This window comes from Arachis hypogaea, chromosome 14 (genome assembly GCF_003086295.3).
Source record: "Arachis hypogaea cultivar Tifrunner chromosome 14, arahy.Tifrunner.gnm2.J5K5, whole genome shotgun sequence".
Classification (NCBI taxonomy): Eukaryota; Viridiplantae; Streptophyta; class Magnoliopsida; order Fabales; family Fabaceae; genus Arachis; species Arachis hypogaea.
This window is the reverse complement of record NC_092049.1, coordinates 91,046,134-91,059,122: the sequence shown is the minus strand read 5'-3', so window position 1 is coordinate 91,059,122 and position 12,989 is coordinate 91,046,134. Positions and strand designations below refer to the sequence as shown.

Below are 12,989 nucleotides of genomic sequence, written 5' to 3'. Positions count from 1 at the left end.
GATTTTTTTTAACCTGATTCATTTTCTCTAACCCCACAGCACTCCAGAACCACCAAAAGTTGATAAAAGCACACCAACAATGCCACCAGCTCCATCTAAAATGTAAGTTCATCAAAATATAAATTGATTTTTAAAATTATTCGTTTATTCTTATTCTTATAGTACGATATATGTTAATAGTTAACACGCAGGGATCCAGCCCCTGAAGTGACTGCTGCTGCACTATTGATGATGGCCAGGACAGCGTCCTATGTACCTAAAGAATTACCGTTGCCATCATTCAGTCTTGGCTTGACTGATTCAAGCCAAGAAGAAATACAGACCCAAGAAGGTGTTGGGCAAGTAGAAGCTCAGGTGGTAAAAAGTCCAGAAACCAAAATACTAATGGAAGAATTAGATGTGCTAGTAGAAAAGATTGCAAAGAGTGGAGAAAAGAAAACACCAGATTTCCCAGAAGGTAAAACTCCACCAACTGAAAAACAAACCGTGGGCCAGACTTTTGACAAATTTGAAACTCCTGTGAGGAGAAATTTAATGTCTCCCAAAATGAAAGAAAAATGCTACCTCTGGGTGACATGTATCAGGACATACGCGGACGACAGTACTGATGAGTATGATTCAATTTGCACATTGAACGCCCAACAACCGTTGGTGCTGTCAAAAGTCCACTTTGCATCCTTAAAAGCTAATTCATATATTGAAGCTGACATAAGATTAGAACAAGATTAATGATTATCTTATGAAATGTGGCTGCAATATTAATTGATGTAATTAATTTGGCTGTTTTATTTTTCTAGATTGTGACTGTCATGTGCCTAATCCTCAACCAACAGAATATTAAAAGATTCGAGGAAGAAATCTACTGTCTCCCACCTAATATTGTGGTAAGGTGTAATGTTTAAAATTTTGGGTGCATTTTGTTATCTTTTTGGTGCATTTTGTTATCTTTTGGGTGCATTAAACGATTTCTTTGGGTGTTTCACAAATGCTGCAGAACATGGCCATTGGTAATCATCCAAATGGGGAGTTCTTACAGCCAAAGTCCAAAAAGCCATTTAATGTTGAAGACTACCCAATGTTTTTATCCTTTTTGGACCGGAAAAAATTAGCATCACATCCATATGTAAGTTTTTATTTCTAAAACTTCTTATCACAATTCTTTGGTTATCTATGAACTAAACTAAAACATTGTTCAATGTGGAGATGTTTTAGATTTTTGCGCCTGTTTGCTGTTCAAATCATTGGTGGATGTGGGTGGCTGATGTAAGAAAGAAAAAGTTTTATATACTTGACCCTTACCACAAGACGTGTCCCTCCAAAGACAGAATGAAGATAAATAAGTTTATTGTAAGTTGGACATGTTTTTTGCGTTCTGAAATTTGGGTGCATTTCAAATCAAAGTAGGGTGTATATTGTTTATATTTGGGTGTATTGATTTATTTGACTTATTCCTTCTTATATTCGGCTTTGTTTTTTGTTTTTAGGGGTATGTGCTTTCAAGAATTAGAGTATATGCTGGGGGCACCTCTAAAAAAAAAGATCGTGAAATTGAGCCTCCTTACATTGACATTTTAGGCCAAAACACAGAGTACATATCTTTCACTCTGAAAAATTGTGTTTTCAATTGCTGACCTATTTTAATTTGTTAAATTATTTTTGGTTTTCAGCTATAATTGTGCTATTTATGTCATGAAATGACTTGAAATAATTGAGCCTCAAAACATTAAAAAGGAGAAGTATGAGTGGGACAATTGGACTCAAGTAATTATATTTAAAACTATATATCTCTCTCTATTACTTTTCTGAATTAATAGATTTAATTCAAATAATATTCTTTCAAACTATAGGCGGAGGTCGACTACTTCAGAGTTGAATTTGCTTCCCGAATTCTTTTTCATGACATGAATCGCGACAGAGATGCAGCGATCAAGGGAAGTGAAACAATGAGATTGTCGAAGCCATCTGTAGCTTTGTTAAGCCCATATTGTCAAGTAGATTCTTATGACATTGAAAGTGATAGTGATTGACTTCAGTTTTATGTAGTTTTGAAATAGTTTGAACACTTGTAAATTTTGTGAATATTTTATTGATTTGTATTATAAAATTTGTTTGGATAAATAAACTGTCTGTGCTGTATTCAAAGGCTGTAAATTACAGGTACATAGAAAATAAAGAAAAACAAAACCAAACCAAATAATGCACCCAATTACTTTAGTTATGCACCCAAATATCACCCGTATACACCCAAATATATACCCTAAATACCCTAAACCCTAAAATTCTAAACCTTAAACCCTAAACCCTAAACCCTAAACCCTAAAACCCTAAACACTAAAAACTAAACCCTAAACCCTAAGAATTTGGATCCTCTAAATTTTAAATTTGTACTTTAGAGGATAAAGTGTGATCTTCTACCCTTGAATGGTTTCTCTCTCATATTTATTCTTGGTCCCACCTATAAAATAAATGGTGAGAGATCACACTTTACTCTCTAAAGTGAAATTTAAACTTTAGAGAATCCAAATCTAAACCCTAAACCCTAAACCCTAAAACCCTTAAACCCTAAACCATAAAATCCTAAACCCTAAAACCAAATCCCTAAACCTTAAACCCTAAACCCTTAAACCTAAATCCTAAAATCCTAAATCCTAAACCCTAAACCCTAAAACCTAAACCCTAAACCCTAAAATCCTAAATCCCAAAACCCTAAACCCTAAACCCTAAACCCTAAATCCCAAAACCATAAACCCTAAAATCCTAAACCCCAAAACCATAAATCATAAATCATAAACCCTAAACCCCTAAACCCTAAACCCTAAACCCTAAACCCTAAACCCTAAATATACACCCAAATATAACCCATAAACACCCAAATATATACCCTAAATACCTAAAACCCTAAAGCCTAAAACCTAAACTCTAAACCCTAAACCATAAAAACTAAACAAAATAATAATTTATAACACAAACAGCAGCATCTAAAAATATATAAATGTAAAATGTCAAACACAAGAAAATTCAGAAATACACCCAAAAAACTAATCTTTACACCCATATTATGTAACTATACACCCAAAAAACTATCCCCTGCTGCTGGTTCCCTGAACCTTATAATTCATAACACATCCTTGATATTGGCTGGAATTTGGACGCACCACTGATGTAGAATCAAAGAGGTTTAACTGGAAATAATAAACTCACATATTAGCAAAACTATTAACAAGAAAATTAAACTCAATCACCACATATTTAAAGAACATGACTTTTACCTCATTTAAAGCTTTCATTTTCTTCTTCTTTGAGGCATTTGCAATCTGTTTTTCCAACTTTGAACCTAACCTATTTTTTGGATGTCCTTTTGTTCGAACCCTTGAAGGGCTTTGAAGCTCGTTAACGGATTCCAATTTGGCATCTTCGTGAGATAACGAACATGTCCCCTTCCTTTTGGCTTTCAGTTCTTCCATCTCAACCATGACGTTATGGCACGAACGGTGTAGAATGGCAGTCAGCTCCTCCAATTCTGATGCAAATTCGCAAATATTTTGCGAACTAAACACCAATTCGTCAAATCCCTTGCTTCTTGGCTCCAATAGTGGCTCGTCGTGGCTACTCTTGATGTGTATGTGTCGTCTCTTTACCGTCTTACTCCATCGTTCCAATATATACGTTGGTGACACTTGGGTTACTCGTTCAAAGCTTAACACACTTAGTGTGTGACGGCACAATATCCCTCTTGACTCGAATAATAAGTATTGTCATTTCACTTGGGCTGCTACTGAGTCGTAAGTAACCACAAACTTGTTGAATATTGAACTAGAAGCTTGTTCTCCAACTTCGTATACTGAATAGCCTAGAGCGGAGTTTGTTAATTTTGTGATGCAATTCGCCTTCCCTCTGAATTGTGCTTGGACTTCCCTAAACTTTTGGTGAGTGTACACATGTTGAAACTGAGCTTCAATGGAGGATTTTGTTGCACACGGTATCACCGTATGAAAATCTGCAGCATCTGATTCTCTCTCTGCTTGCTCCCTGCTTCCGAGGCAATTATCATATTGTTTGACAAATTGAATAAGCGAGCTGTTTCGGGTAATAAACTTGTAAGAAATAAATGCATGCTCTCGCTCTTTTGTGTGCTTCTCATCCCAGCCTAGAAGTGGTGATCCAGATAAATTGGAACCTATATATGACGGTCTTCATAAAGATCTGCAAAATACACCCAAATCAGACAAAAATGCACCCCAAAAACATGCATATTGCACCTCTGCTGTAGATTTTAAAAAACATTACCTGAAAGCCACTTGTTGTCCACAAGACCATACTTCAGCAGAAAATTATTCCAATTCCTATCAAATGAATCTTTGTTATGAGAGTTCCAAACAACTTGGCTCATTTCTTGTTGGATTTCTGCATGTCCCTTGTACCCGTTTAATTTGCTTGGAATCTTCTTCGTGATGTGCCAAATACACCAACGGTGAATTATTGTGGGCATACAAGCCTCGAGAGCCCTTTTCATTGACGCGCATTGATTGGTGAGAATCCCTTTTGGAGCATTTCCTCCCATGCAATGAAGCCAATATTGAAATAACCATTTGAATGATTTAATTTCTTCGTTTTTCATCAAAGCACATCCAAGAAGTATTGACTGACCGTGATGATTCACCCCGACAAAAAAATCACAAACCAGATTATACCTGAAACAGATTACCACAAAAACAGAATTATTATCTACAAAATGCACCCGAATAATGATTCTGTGCACCCAAAAACTGCCAATATACACCTCTGCAGCAGATTCATAAAACAACATTAATTTAGCATCATAAACCAGAACACCATGTTACCTGTTTGTATTGTAGGTGGTGTCAAATGAAATAACATCTCTAAAATACTCACAGGCAGCTCTGCTCCTTGCATCTGCCCAAAAAGCAAGCTTAATGGACTGATTGTCCTCGAGTTCAAGCTCGAAAAAAAAATTCGGATTCTTCTCTTTCATTCTTAATAAGTATTTCCCGAATTCTTTTGTATCCTCTTGTTCCGAAACATTCCGCACTTCTCTAGTGATGTAATTCCTCACGTCTTTTTCGATAAAATTTAACTCGCGGTGACTCCCGGCTGCTGCAACAAATGATTGGAAAGTTTTGCTAGGTCTGATACCGGCTTCCTCGTTATTCTCTATTGTACGACGCATGGAGAAGCTTAGTTCCCTGTGCTGTTTGAGCATCTGTGCTTGATCTGGACAGCAAGGATGTGAATGATGCAACACGACCTTCGAAATGATCCAAATACCAACATCCTTCAATACGTGTATATAAATTCTTGCAGGATAATTTAAACCAACTGAGAGATTCGTCTTCTCGGTCGGAGATATTTTCGATTTGCATTTTCCCTCTCTAGTACATGTAATCAATTGATTCTTAATTTCGTTTCCTTCTTATTTGTGCACCGAACTCTTGTAGAAAAATCTGCAAGCTTTGAACAATCCTTGTAGAATTTTGCAGCATCGTCAAGGGTTCTAAAAGTCATCCCAACCTTGGGAACAAACTGGTCATCAACTGCACAGAAGGTCTGCAAAAATACACTAAAAAAATAGACTATATTAAAACAGAAACGAAAAAATTCAACTAAAATAATAAACTGTAACAAACTGTAAATGCACCCAAAATTTCCTTCAATGCACCCAAATTTGTCTGATCTACACCCGAATATCTGATATAAAATGGAAAAATTGTTTTAATTCTAAGGAGAACTAGTGCATTAGATTCAGTTGAAATAAGGAAGAACAAACAGAAAATATCACAGCAAAGGTACATAGATTATTCAGCTACACAATAAAAAAAACTACTAATCAAATTCAAATTCACATTCAATTAATAACTCAATCTAAATCACACCTCAGGAACTTCATTGGATACAGTCTCAAAATCCACTTCGCTCTGGTTCAGCTGAAAATCTGAAGCTAAATCATCCATTATCTTCAAACGCAAAACAATTCGCAAAAACTGAAGCGAGAACGCAGGTAAAGGAGGAAGAAGAAGACACAGAGAAACGCTCGAAAGAGACCGAGGAGAGAACGCAAGGAAACGGAGAAGAAATTCAAAAAAAGAAACGAAATCCTTTTGAAAAAGGAAGTTATATATTCGCACGTTCCTTAATTGAAAAATCTGTTAAACAGGCGCGTGAAACATACGTCCAGAGAGAAGCGCGTTTTAGGGATAAGGAGTATGGAGGACTTATAAGACTTGTATAGGGAAACATTTGTATGTGGAGATTTTCTGATTTTTTATTTATATGAAAACTTTTTTATTAGGCTATGTTTGGTTGTAAGAACAAGATAAGACAGGATATTAAGAATAAAATACAAACAACAAAAATACAAAAATTAATGTTTTTGTATTTTGTTTAGTGATAAAATCAATATAAAAAAATAAATTATGAAAGTCTAATTGATAATTAATTTTTTTCATACAAAAGCTTTAGATAAAAAATATAATTATGAAAAATTGATACGAATAATAAAAAATAAAAAAATAAGTTTGTCTTTTGTCAGTGTCTTTATATCATTTCTGTTAAGAAAGATATAAAATACACTAATTCAATATCTCTAGATATAATATCTGTGTCATATGCCAAACATAATTTTATAGTTCTGTGTTCTTGTCTCTGTGTCCTATGCTTGTAAATAAAAGCAGCCTTATTGTTATTACTTTTGATGATAGAATATTTTGTATTTATTATTTATATTTATTTTAATTTTTAGAAGTTATAAATTTTGATATTTGAACTTATTTATAAATTTCTAACGATAAATTATAGATAAATTATTAAGTAAGATTATAAAATTTTAAATTTTATTAATTTAAAAATATTAATTTAAATATTAATATTAAATTTTTAATAATTTTATTTATATTTAATTAAACTAATTCAATTACAATTTAACCTCAGTTGAACTATTAATTTATTAAACTAGTTATTCGACTAATTTATTAACCCGTTCGATTATCAAAACTTGCTTATATATACCTTTATACTTTTTAATTATCATATAGTTTTGAGATTTGTGATTTAAAAAAAAATATTATTATTTATTGAAATATGAGAATTATGATATATTGTATATTTAAAAATTTAAAAAATAAAAAAGATAATTTTTGAAGCGTGAATTCACTATTCAAAAATTAAAAATTAAAAATAATAATTTGTGGTCTGTAAATTTACTTTTTAAAATTTTAAATTAAAATTTACAATTCAGAGACAAGTTCTATTTATTTTCATATTTTAAAAAACACTAACGATTCTCATTTTTGTGATTTTACCTCCCACTAAATCATATGTAAATTTTTTTTTTTTTTTTGCCTATATTTGCCCGATCGAAAAGAAAAATACACACACATACACTAAAAAATAAAATAACAAAAAAAGAAAAAAACACGAATCGTTCATTCGTTTGGGAATTTTGGAGAGGAATACAATATCAGCTGGACCAAACACCTTCTAGGGTTCCCCAGAGTTCTATAAATTTTCAGAAAACCCTAAACCCAATATTTTAAGTGTTAAACCAACATCTTATACCTCATAAGCACCGAGGCGCATAGCATTCATTCGGAATTCGAAGAATGAGATCTAAGTCTATAGTTCCTTGTTTCAGATTTAAGCTATCCTCAAAGTTTTACTGTTTATGTTTACTTACTTCTGATTCTTAGTGTTATATACGAGCATCAGTGATGAGCAAATTCAAAATTGTTATCCTTGCACTTTGATTACCCGTGAAGAAGCTTATGGGGAATTATTTCTCTGAGGTGCTCTGTTTACAAATCAATATCTCATTTTCACTATCGAAAAAATTTATCATTGTGATTTATTCGTTAAAGGAATTGGGTGGTTGGATTTTCTGGATCCGTGATGTTATTTTTTAAACTGCGTTATCTATCTGAAACTTCCTAAAGGAATTGAAGATAACATAACTTGCTGAGATCCATCGATTATTTACCCTGTTCATTCCTAATCACGTAACTACCTTTCGCTGTTAAATATCGTTGCCATAAATGCTTTGGTAAATGGATGTTCGAATGTTTGATGATTGGTAGTGAAAGTTATGTCAAGTGACATGTTTGTGTGTGATACTCTGATTTTTTAGATTTTAATTTAATTTTCGAACCTCTATTTTATATCTTTGATTTGAATCTATTTCGCTGATAGAACTGTTATTCTTTAGGCCTCAAACGGATATTGATAGGAACTATGTTTTTATTGCTAGTTTATGTCCTCATTGTCTTTAGTGTTTGATACATTTGGATTAAGATATGAGATCAACAGTGGCAGTTAGAAACTGTAATGTATTTGCAATTCTTTTCCAAGGAACTGAAGCTAACTGTAATATGACTTACTACAATTCAGTGATTCTTTAAGGTGCTGCCATCCGTGCCAACTAAGGTTAAATATTGTCTAGAATGACAAAAAAAAAATTGTAGACAACGATACTTTCTAGAACATAATTTGCATGCTTTAATATGAACGAGTTTATCTAATTTCAGTTTTGTTGGTCAAAGATGCATGTAGGCTACATGTACCAAGGGAAGGGTGAATTCAGTACTCTTCATCTTGAATGTGCCATTCCGGCTGTAGCCAAATTGAAATTCGGTTAGGGAAGTTTACTGGCCGGTTGTTGTTAGATCCATTTTTGGGTCTCGTCGACAAATCTGCTTACCGAGCTTCTCACACTCATTCAATAGGGATAGCTATGGGGTGGTTCTGGTAGTTTTTTAAGTTACCTCTACGACTACCAGCCTCGTTTACCTTCACTTCACCTCAATCCCAGCCCTGCCTAGTACTTACATATTTTTGCTTTGTAGATTTCAGTTATTAGTAAACTCTTAGAAAAAAAAGTTGCTACATCTGTTATTCATAAATTAATTCGAAAATATAGTCTATGAGAAATAGATTAAAAAAACGTGGTTGGTGATTGCTGATGATCAATTGACCAGGATGATAATGGTTAGTCTTCTTTTTGTAGCCTTAGAGTGATAATGCCTCTGAAAATTAAGAGTCCCATTCGTTTCTCTAAATATTGTTGATAATGTTATGCTATACCCGACTTTTAACTCTAAAATGTAGTGATTATTAAGATTGCTCTGCTTTATTTTGATTCAAGAAAATGAATACCTATTGATTTTAATTTGATGCGATGCAATATTTGATTCTTGTCTTTTGTTTTTCTAATTTTTGTTTTGAGAAAACGGTTGAATCTTGGACAAAGCTTTTGATATTTGCCAACTAAATACAATTGTAATTGATGTAAATTTGATTTTTTTAGTTGTTTTTTGTTTGAAATGAAAAATATGTTTGGACGGATCTGGTGTTGAGGTCAGGGTTCAATGCATTTGTTGGGTGTTCTATGTTGGTTAGTATTATTTCAAATGCAATGTAAATACAAAGGAGAAATGTTGATCACTTAATTTTTGTGGGGAATATTTTTTGGGTTTCCCATGGCATTGTTCAGCTGATGAGTAAATTGACTATTCGACTAACCCAACTTGGTTTATTTGTGGCGAATTTTCAATAGACAAGATCTTTTGCAAATAAGCATGTATATCCATCCGATATCATCTCTTTGGCAGCAAGTATTGACCATGAATTTAAATGTCTTGATTCTTCTTCCCCAAGAAACTAATTGTTTAGATATTTTATAGTTCTATTATTTCATTATGAAGGCAAGTTTTGTTAGACAGTTCAATGTTTCTGTAAACTAATAACCAATTTGGTTCAACCTGTAATTTGCTTTCAATGAATAAATTCTCTGTAATAGAAAGCAATCAATAGATGACCTAAAAATGGCATATGAAGTCATCAAAATCGCTTAGCCACCACCTTCTCGACGAGCATAGCCAGCAACGTCACATGGTTAACATTAATTGACGAAGGCAGAACATATAGTACACACATTTGTGAATTATGATAAAGCCACAACTTGGTAAGAAAATACCAAACCCATGTGATGATGTGTTACGACCGAAGCTGACCGAGGAACAAGAAACTAACTTCAAAACTCAAATCTAAACATAAATAAACTATGTGATAAAAACATGCCAAAAGGAAGCAGGCAACTAAAAATATTCCTACAATTGCATTCAAATAAAAAAATATAGTAAGTAACCAAACCAGATAATATAAAACTAACTATTGATTCTAGTACCTAACCCCCACCTTGAGGGAAACAAGTTTACTGACTTAGAATTTTGAATATATAAAACTTACATCCAAAAAAGGTTTATCACAAGCAGTCAAGCAGATTCAAATTCTCTTCCGCAAGCAACTATCCAAAGTAAATGGTTTGCAGGATGCTTTAAAGGAATTTACTAAAACAAAAAGACCAGCAACTAAAATGTTTGATGTTTCATGCGTCTCATGAACCAAAAAAAACTTAATTTCAAGTGTGCTAGATGTTAGCAACAGGCACTATGAAGTGCACAAACAAATCGAAATTCTGGTACTCTCAAAAGATAGTTGCATTACTAAGATTGGTGAAGGAAAGAGTACAGAAAGGCTATGTTATTTCAGAAACCAGAAATCAAGTTACAGACAAGACTATCTAAATATGAATATCTTAAGATAAAAAATACAATTTCAGATCAGACCATGCTTAACATCAATACTCCATTCACTGTTGCACCTTTTTATGGCAACCAATGCTTGAGTTAATTTACTGTGTCAGTAAATGGAAAACAACATAACATCAACATAAAGGATTCAACAAATCAAAGGAGATAGTGTTGTGTAGAAGCAACTCATCCATGTATCATAATTTTCTTATATTTGCATCCCTAAGCAAATAAATATAAATCCACATTGGTACTAATGTACTATGGGCCAATCAACATTGAATAAGTAGATTGATTGTGGTTATTAGTGATAACCATATATATAAATCTCTATCAGCAACATTACACAATATATTGATAAACAAAAAAGGGGTAAGCTATGTAATATTGGATGCAGAGTTGGATCTGGATCTCAATTATCTTAACAAAAGACAATAACGTAGGAAAAAGTAAACTAACCAGTTCTTTCCCAGAAGATTACAACAAAACAAAACCTGAATACAAGCAACATTGATTTACAACACAACTGTGAATGGCGCAATTAGCTCCCTCCTGCAGATCTACTCCTTAGCACCTTTGATGGGTTTATCTACAACAACGTCGACTTTCTTGTACTCGAAATCCATTGGCTGCATAACAAACTCCTCCGGCATTACCGGACGTCTATTGCCGAAGATGGTCCACACATAAAGCACAACAAATGCTGTCAAAGCTCCACATCCGGCACCGAATATCATAGCAGCAAGAATCCTCAAAAGGCAGTCACTCTTTGGTTTCACCACCGGAGCCTCAGTTTCCTTGGTAGCAAGGACCTTCGGATCGATGGGCTCAGAGTGCATCCAATGCGGGAAAATCCTCAAAACAAAGCTCCACGAATAGAGAAAGCATGCTTGAGAGCTATTAATATTATCATCCTTTTTCACTGGACTAAATCCCACAAACATTTCTTTGGACTCCCAAACACTTGGGAAATCAATTGAATGCCATAGAATTGGATCATATGGCCTTGAATGACCAAACTGATTCAATCTAACTTCTAATCTCCTAGAACTTGCAACATAATCAATCCAAGCATGCATTTTTTCACCACTTCTTACAACAGAAGAAACATTGCTTTTTTTAGCAGGAACTGAATCACCAACCTTAATGGCCACATTAAAACTAGCAGAACCCCTATTTGCAATACTAAACTCAATACCAACAACATCGAATCCGCTTTTTCCTTTCAATCCAAGAGAGAACCCTGATGAGTTATTACCAAAAAACTCACCTTCAGAACCACTTGGAACCATAACAAAAGCCAAGCCATCCCCACCTTCATTGAAGGAAATTGAAAAAGCAAAGTAGGTTGAAAATGAGACCAAACCCTTTGATGCAGCATCAACAAGCTTGATGGGGTTCTTTCTCATCACTTTACCAGACCCAGAGAGCATAACCTCAGACTCGCCATTGACAACCCTTGCATTACCATAAAGTGCTACACTTTGCTTGAAAATTGGATCTTTTCCGAAGTCTGAGAACGAAAAAGATGGAACTGGGTTCAAAGCTTGGATTTTGAGGAACAAGTTGAGGAATGTGAAGGCAACGATGTAGTGAGAAGTGGAAAATGAGGCCATAATTGAAATGGGCTTGAGCTGAATCTTGAAGTGTGTGGCTCTCTAGTGTTGGTGAGTTAATCCCATTTGCATAAAAAAAGGTGAATTTTTCTTTTCCTTTTCTGTTTCTAGGGTTTGTGGAGTGAAGAAGAGAAGAGAAAGTAGCCGAGAAAGTAAAGAATATTATTGGGAGAAGTTCAAGTTGTTGGGTTTGGAGGTTTGTGAAAATTAAATAAAAGGTTTTTAACAGAAATAGTAAATCAATTTGGGTTAAGTGGGATCGTCGAGTGGGCAACTTACTTGACTGCTTCGATTTTCGCTTTATGCAGTATCTTATAAATGGAATTTCTATCTGCCAAAAAATAGTCTTTCACCTATTGAGTTCGGAGATATTATGAACAACAAAAAAAACCAATGTAATTAGATATTTTTTAAAAATTATCTATTATTTAATTTAAAAAAAAAACTCTAAAAAATAAGTAAATTTTTTATAAAAAAATAAATAATTTTTTTTAAGAATAAATATTTAAATTAATTAAATAATATTATTTAAATACTAAAGACTAAAAATTTAGAGTATAAGTAATATTTTTCATAAAAAAAAAAGTTTTTAACTGCTTTTTTCTGCAACTTCGTGCTTCACCACACTTTCCCTCTGTGGTTGCCGAACAATGGAATATAATAAATGATCCGTCACCTTATAACTCGGTCTTTATTATGCATTATGAGTTATAACTCGGCGTTAACTATCATTCATTCTTTTGTTTGTAACTGACACCTTCATTACCGACTTAAT

General features: G+C 33.6%; 1 protein-coding gene and 3 non-coding genes across 4 annotated transcripts; 3 read left to right on the top strand and 1 right to left on the bottom strand.

Moving 5' to 3' along the window:
• The first annotated feature begins 7,712 nt into the window (after positions 1-7,712).
• On the top strand, positions 7,713-7,805 carry LOC112746379 (small nucleolar RNA snoR26). The gene has a single exon (XR_003174268.1). It is a non-coding gene; the product is annotated as a small nucleolar RNA snoR26 (small nucleolar RNA).
• An 85-nt stretch (positions 7,806-7,890) lies between these two features.
• LOC112746380 (small nucleolar RNA snoR27) lies at positions 7,891-7,980 on the top strand. Its single transcript, XR_003174269.1, has one exon. It is a non-coding gene; the product is annotated as a small nucleolar RNA snoR27 (small nucleolar RNA).
• Positions 7,981-8,616: 636 nt separating this feature from the next.
• Positions 8,617-8,723, top strand: LOC112746373 (small nucleolar RNA snoR109). Its single transcript, XR_003174262.1, has one exon. It is a non-coding gene; the product is annotated as a small nucleolar RNA snoR109 (small nucleolar RNA).
• A 2,153-nt stretch (positions 8,724-10,876) lies between these two features.
• On the bottom strand, positions 10,877-12,499 carry LOC112743490 (L-type lectin-domain containing receptor kinase VIII.2). The gene has a single exon (XM_025792706.3). The coding sequence runs from the start codon at positions 12,212-12,214 to the stop codon at positions 11,159-11,161; it is 1,056 nt and encodes a 351-aa protein (XP_025648491.1). The 5' UTR covers positions 12,215-12,499; the 3' UTR covers positions 10,877-11,158.
• Between the last annotated feature and the right edge of the window lie 490 nt (positions 12,500-12,989).

Bases quoted from the DNA above. Each gene is read 5' to 3' on its own strand.
- LOC112743490 (XM_025792706.3), bottom strand. From the start codon at position 12,214: ATGGCCTCATTTTCCACTTCTCACTACATCGTTGCCTTCACATTCCTC.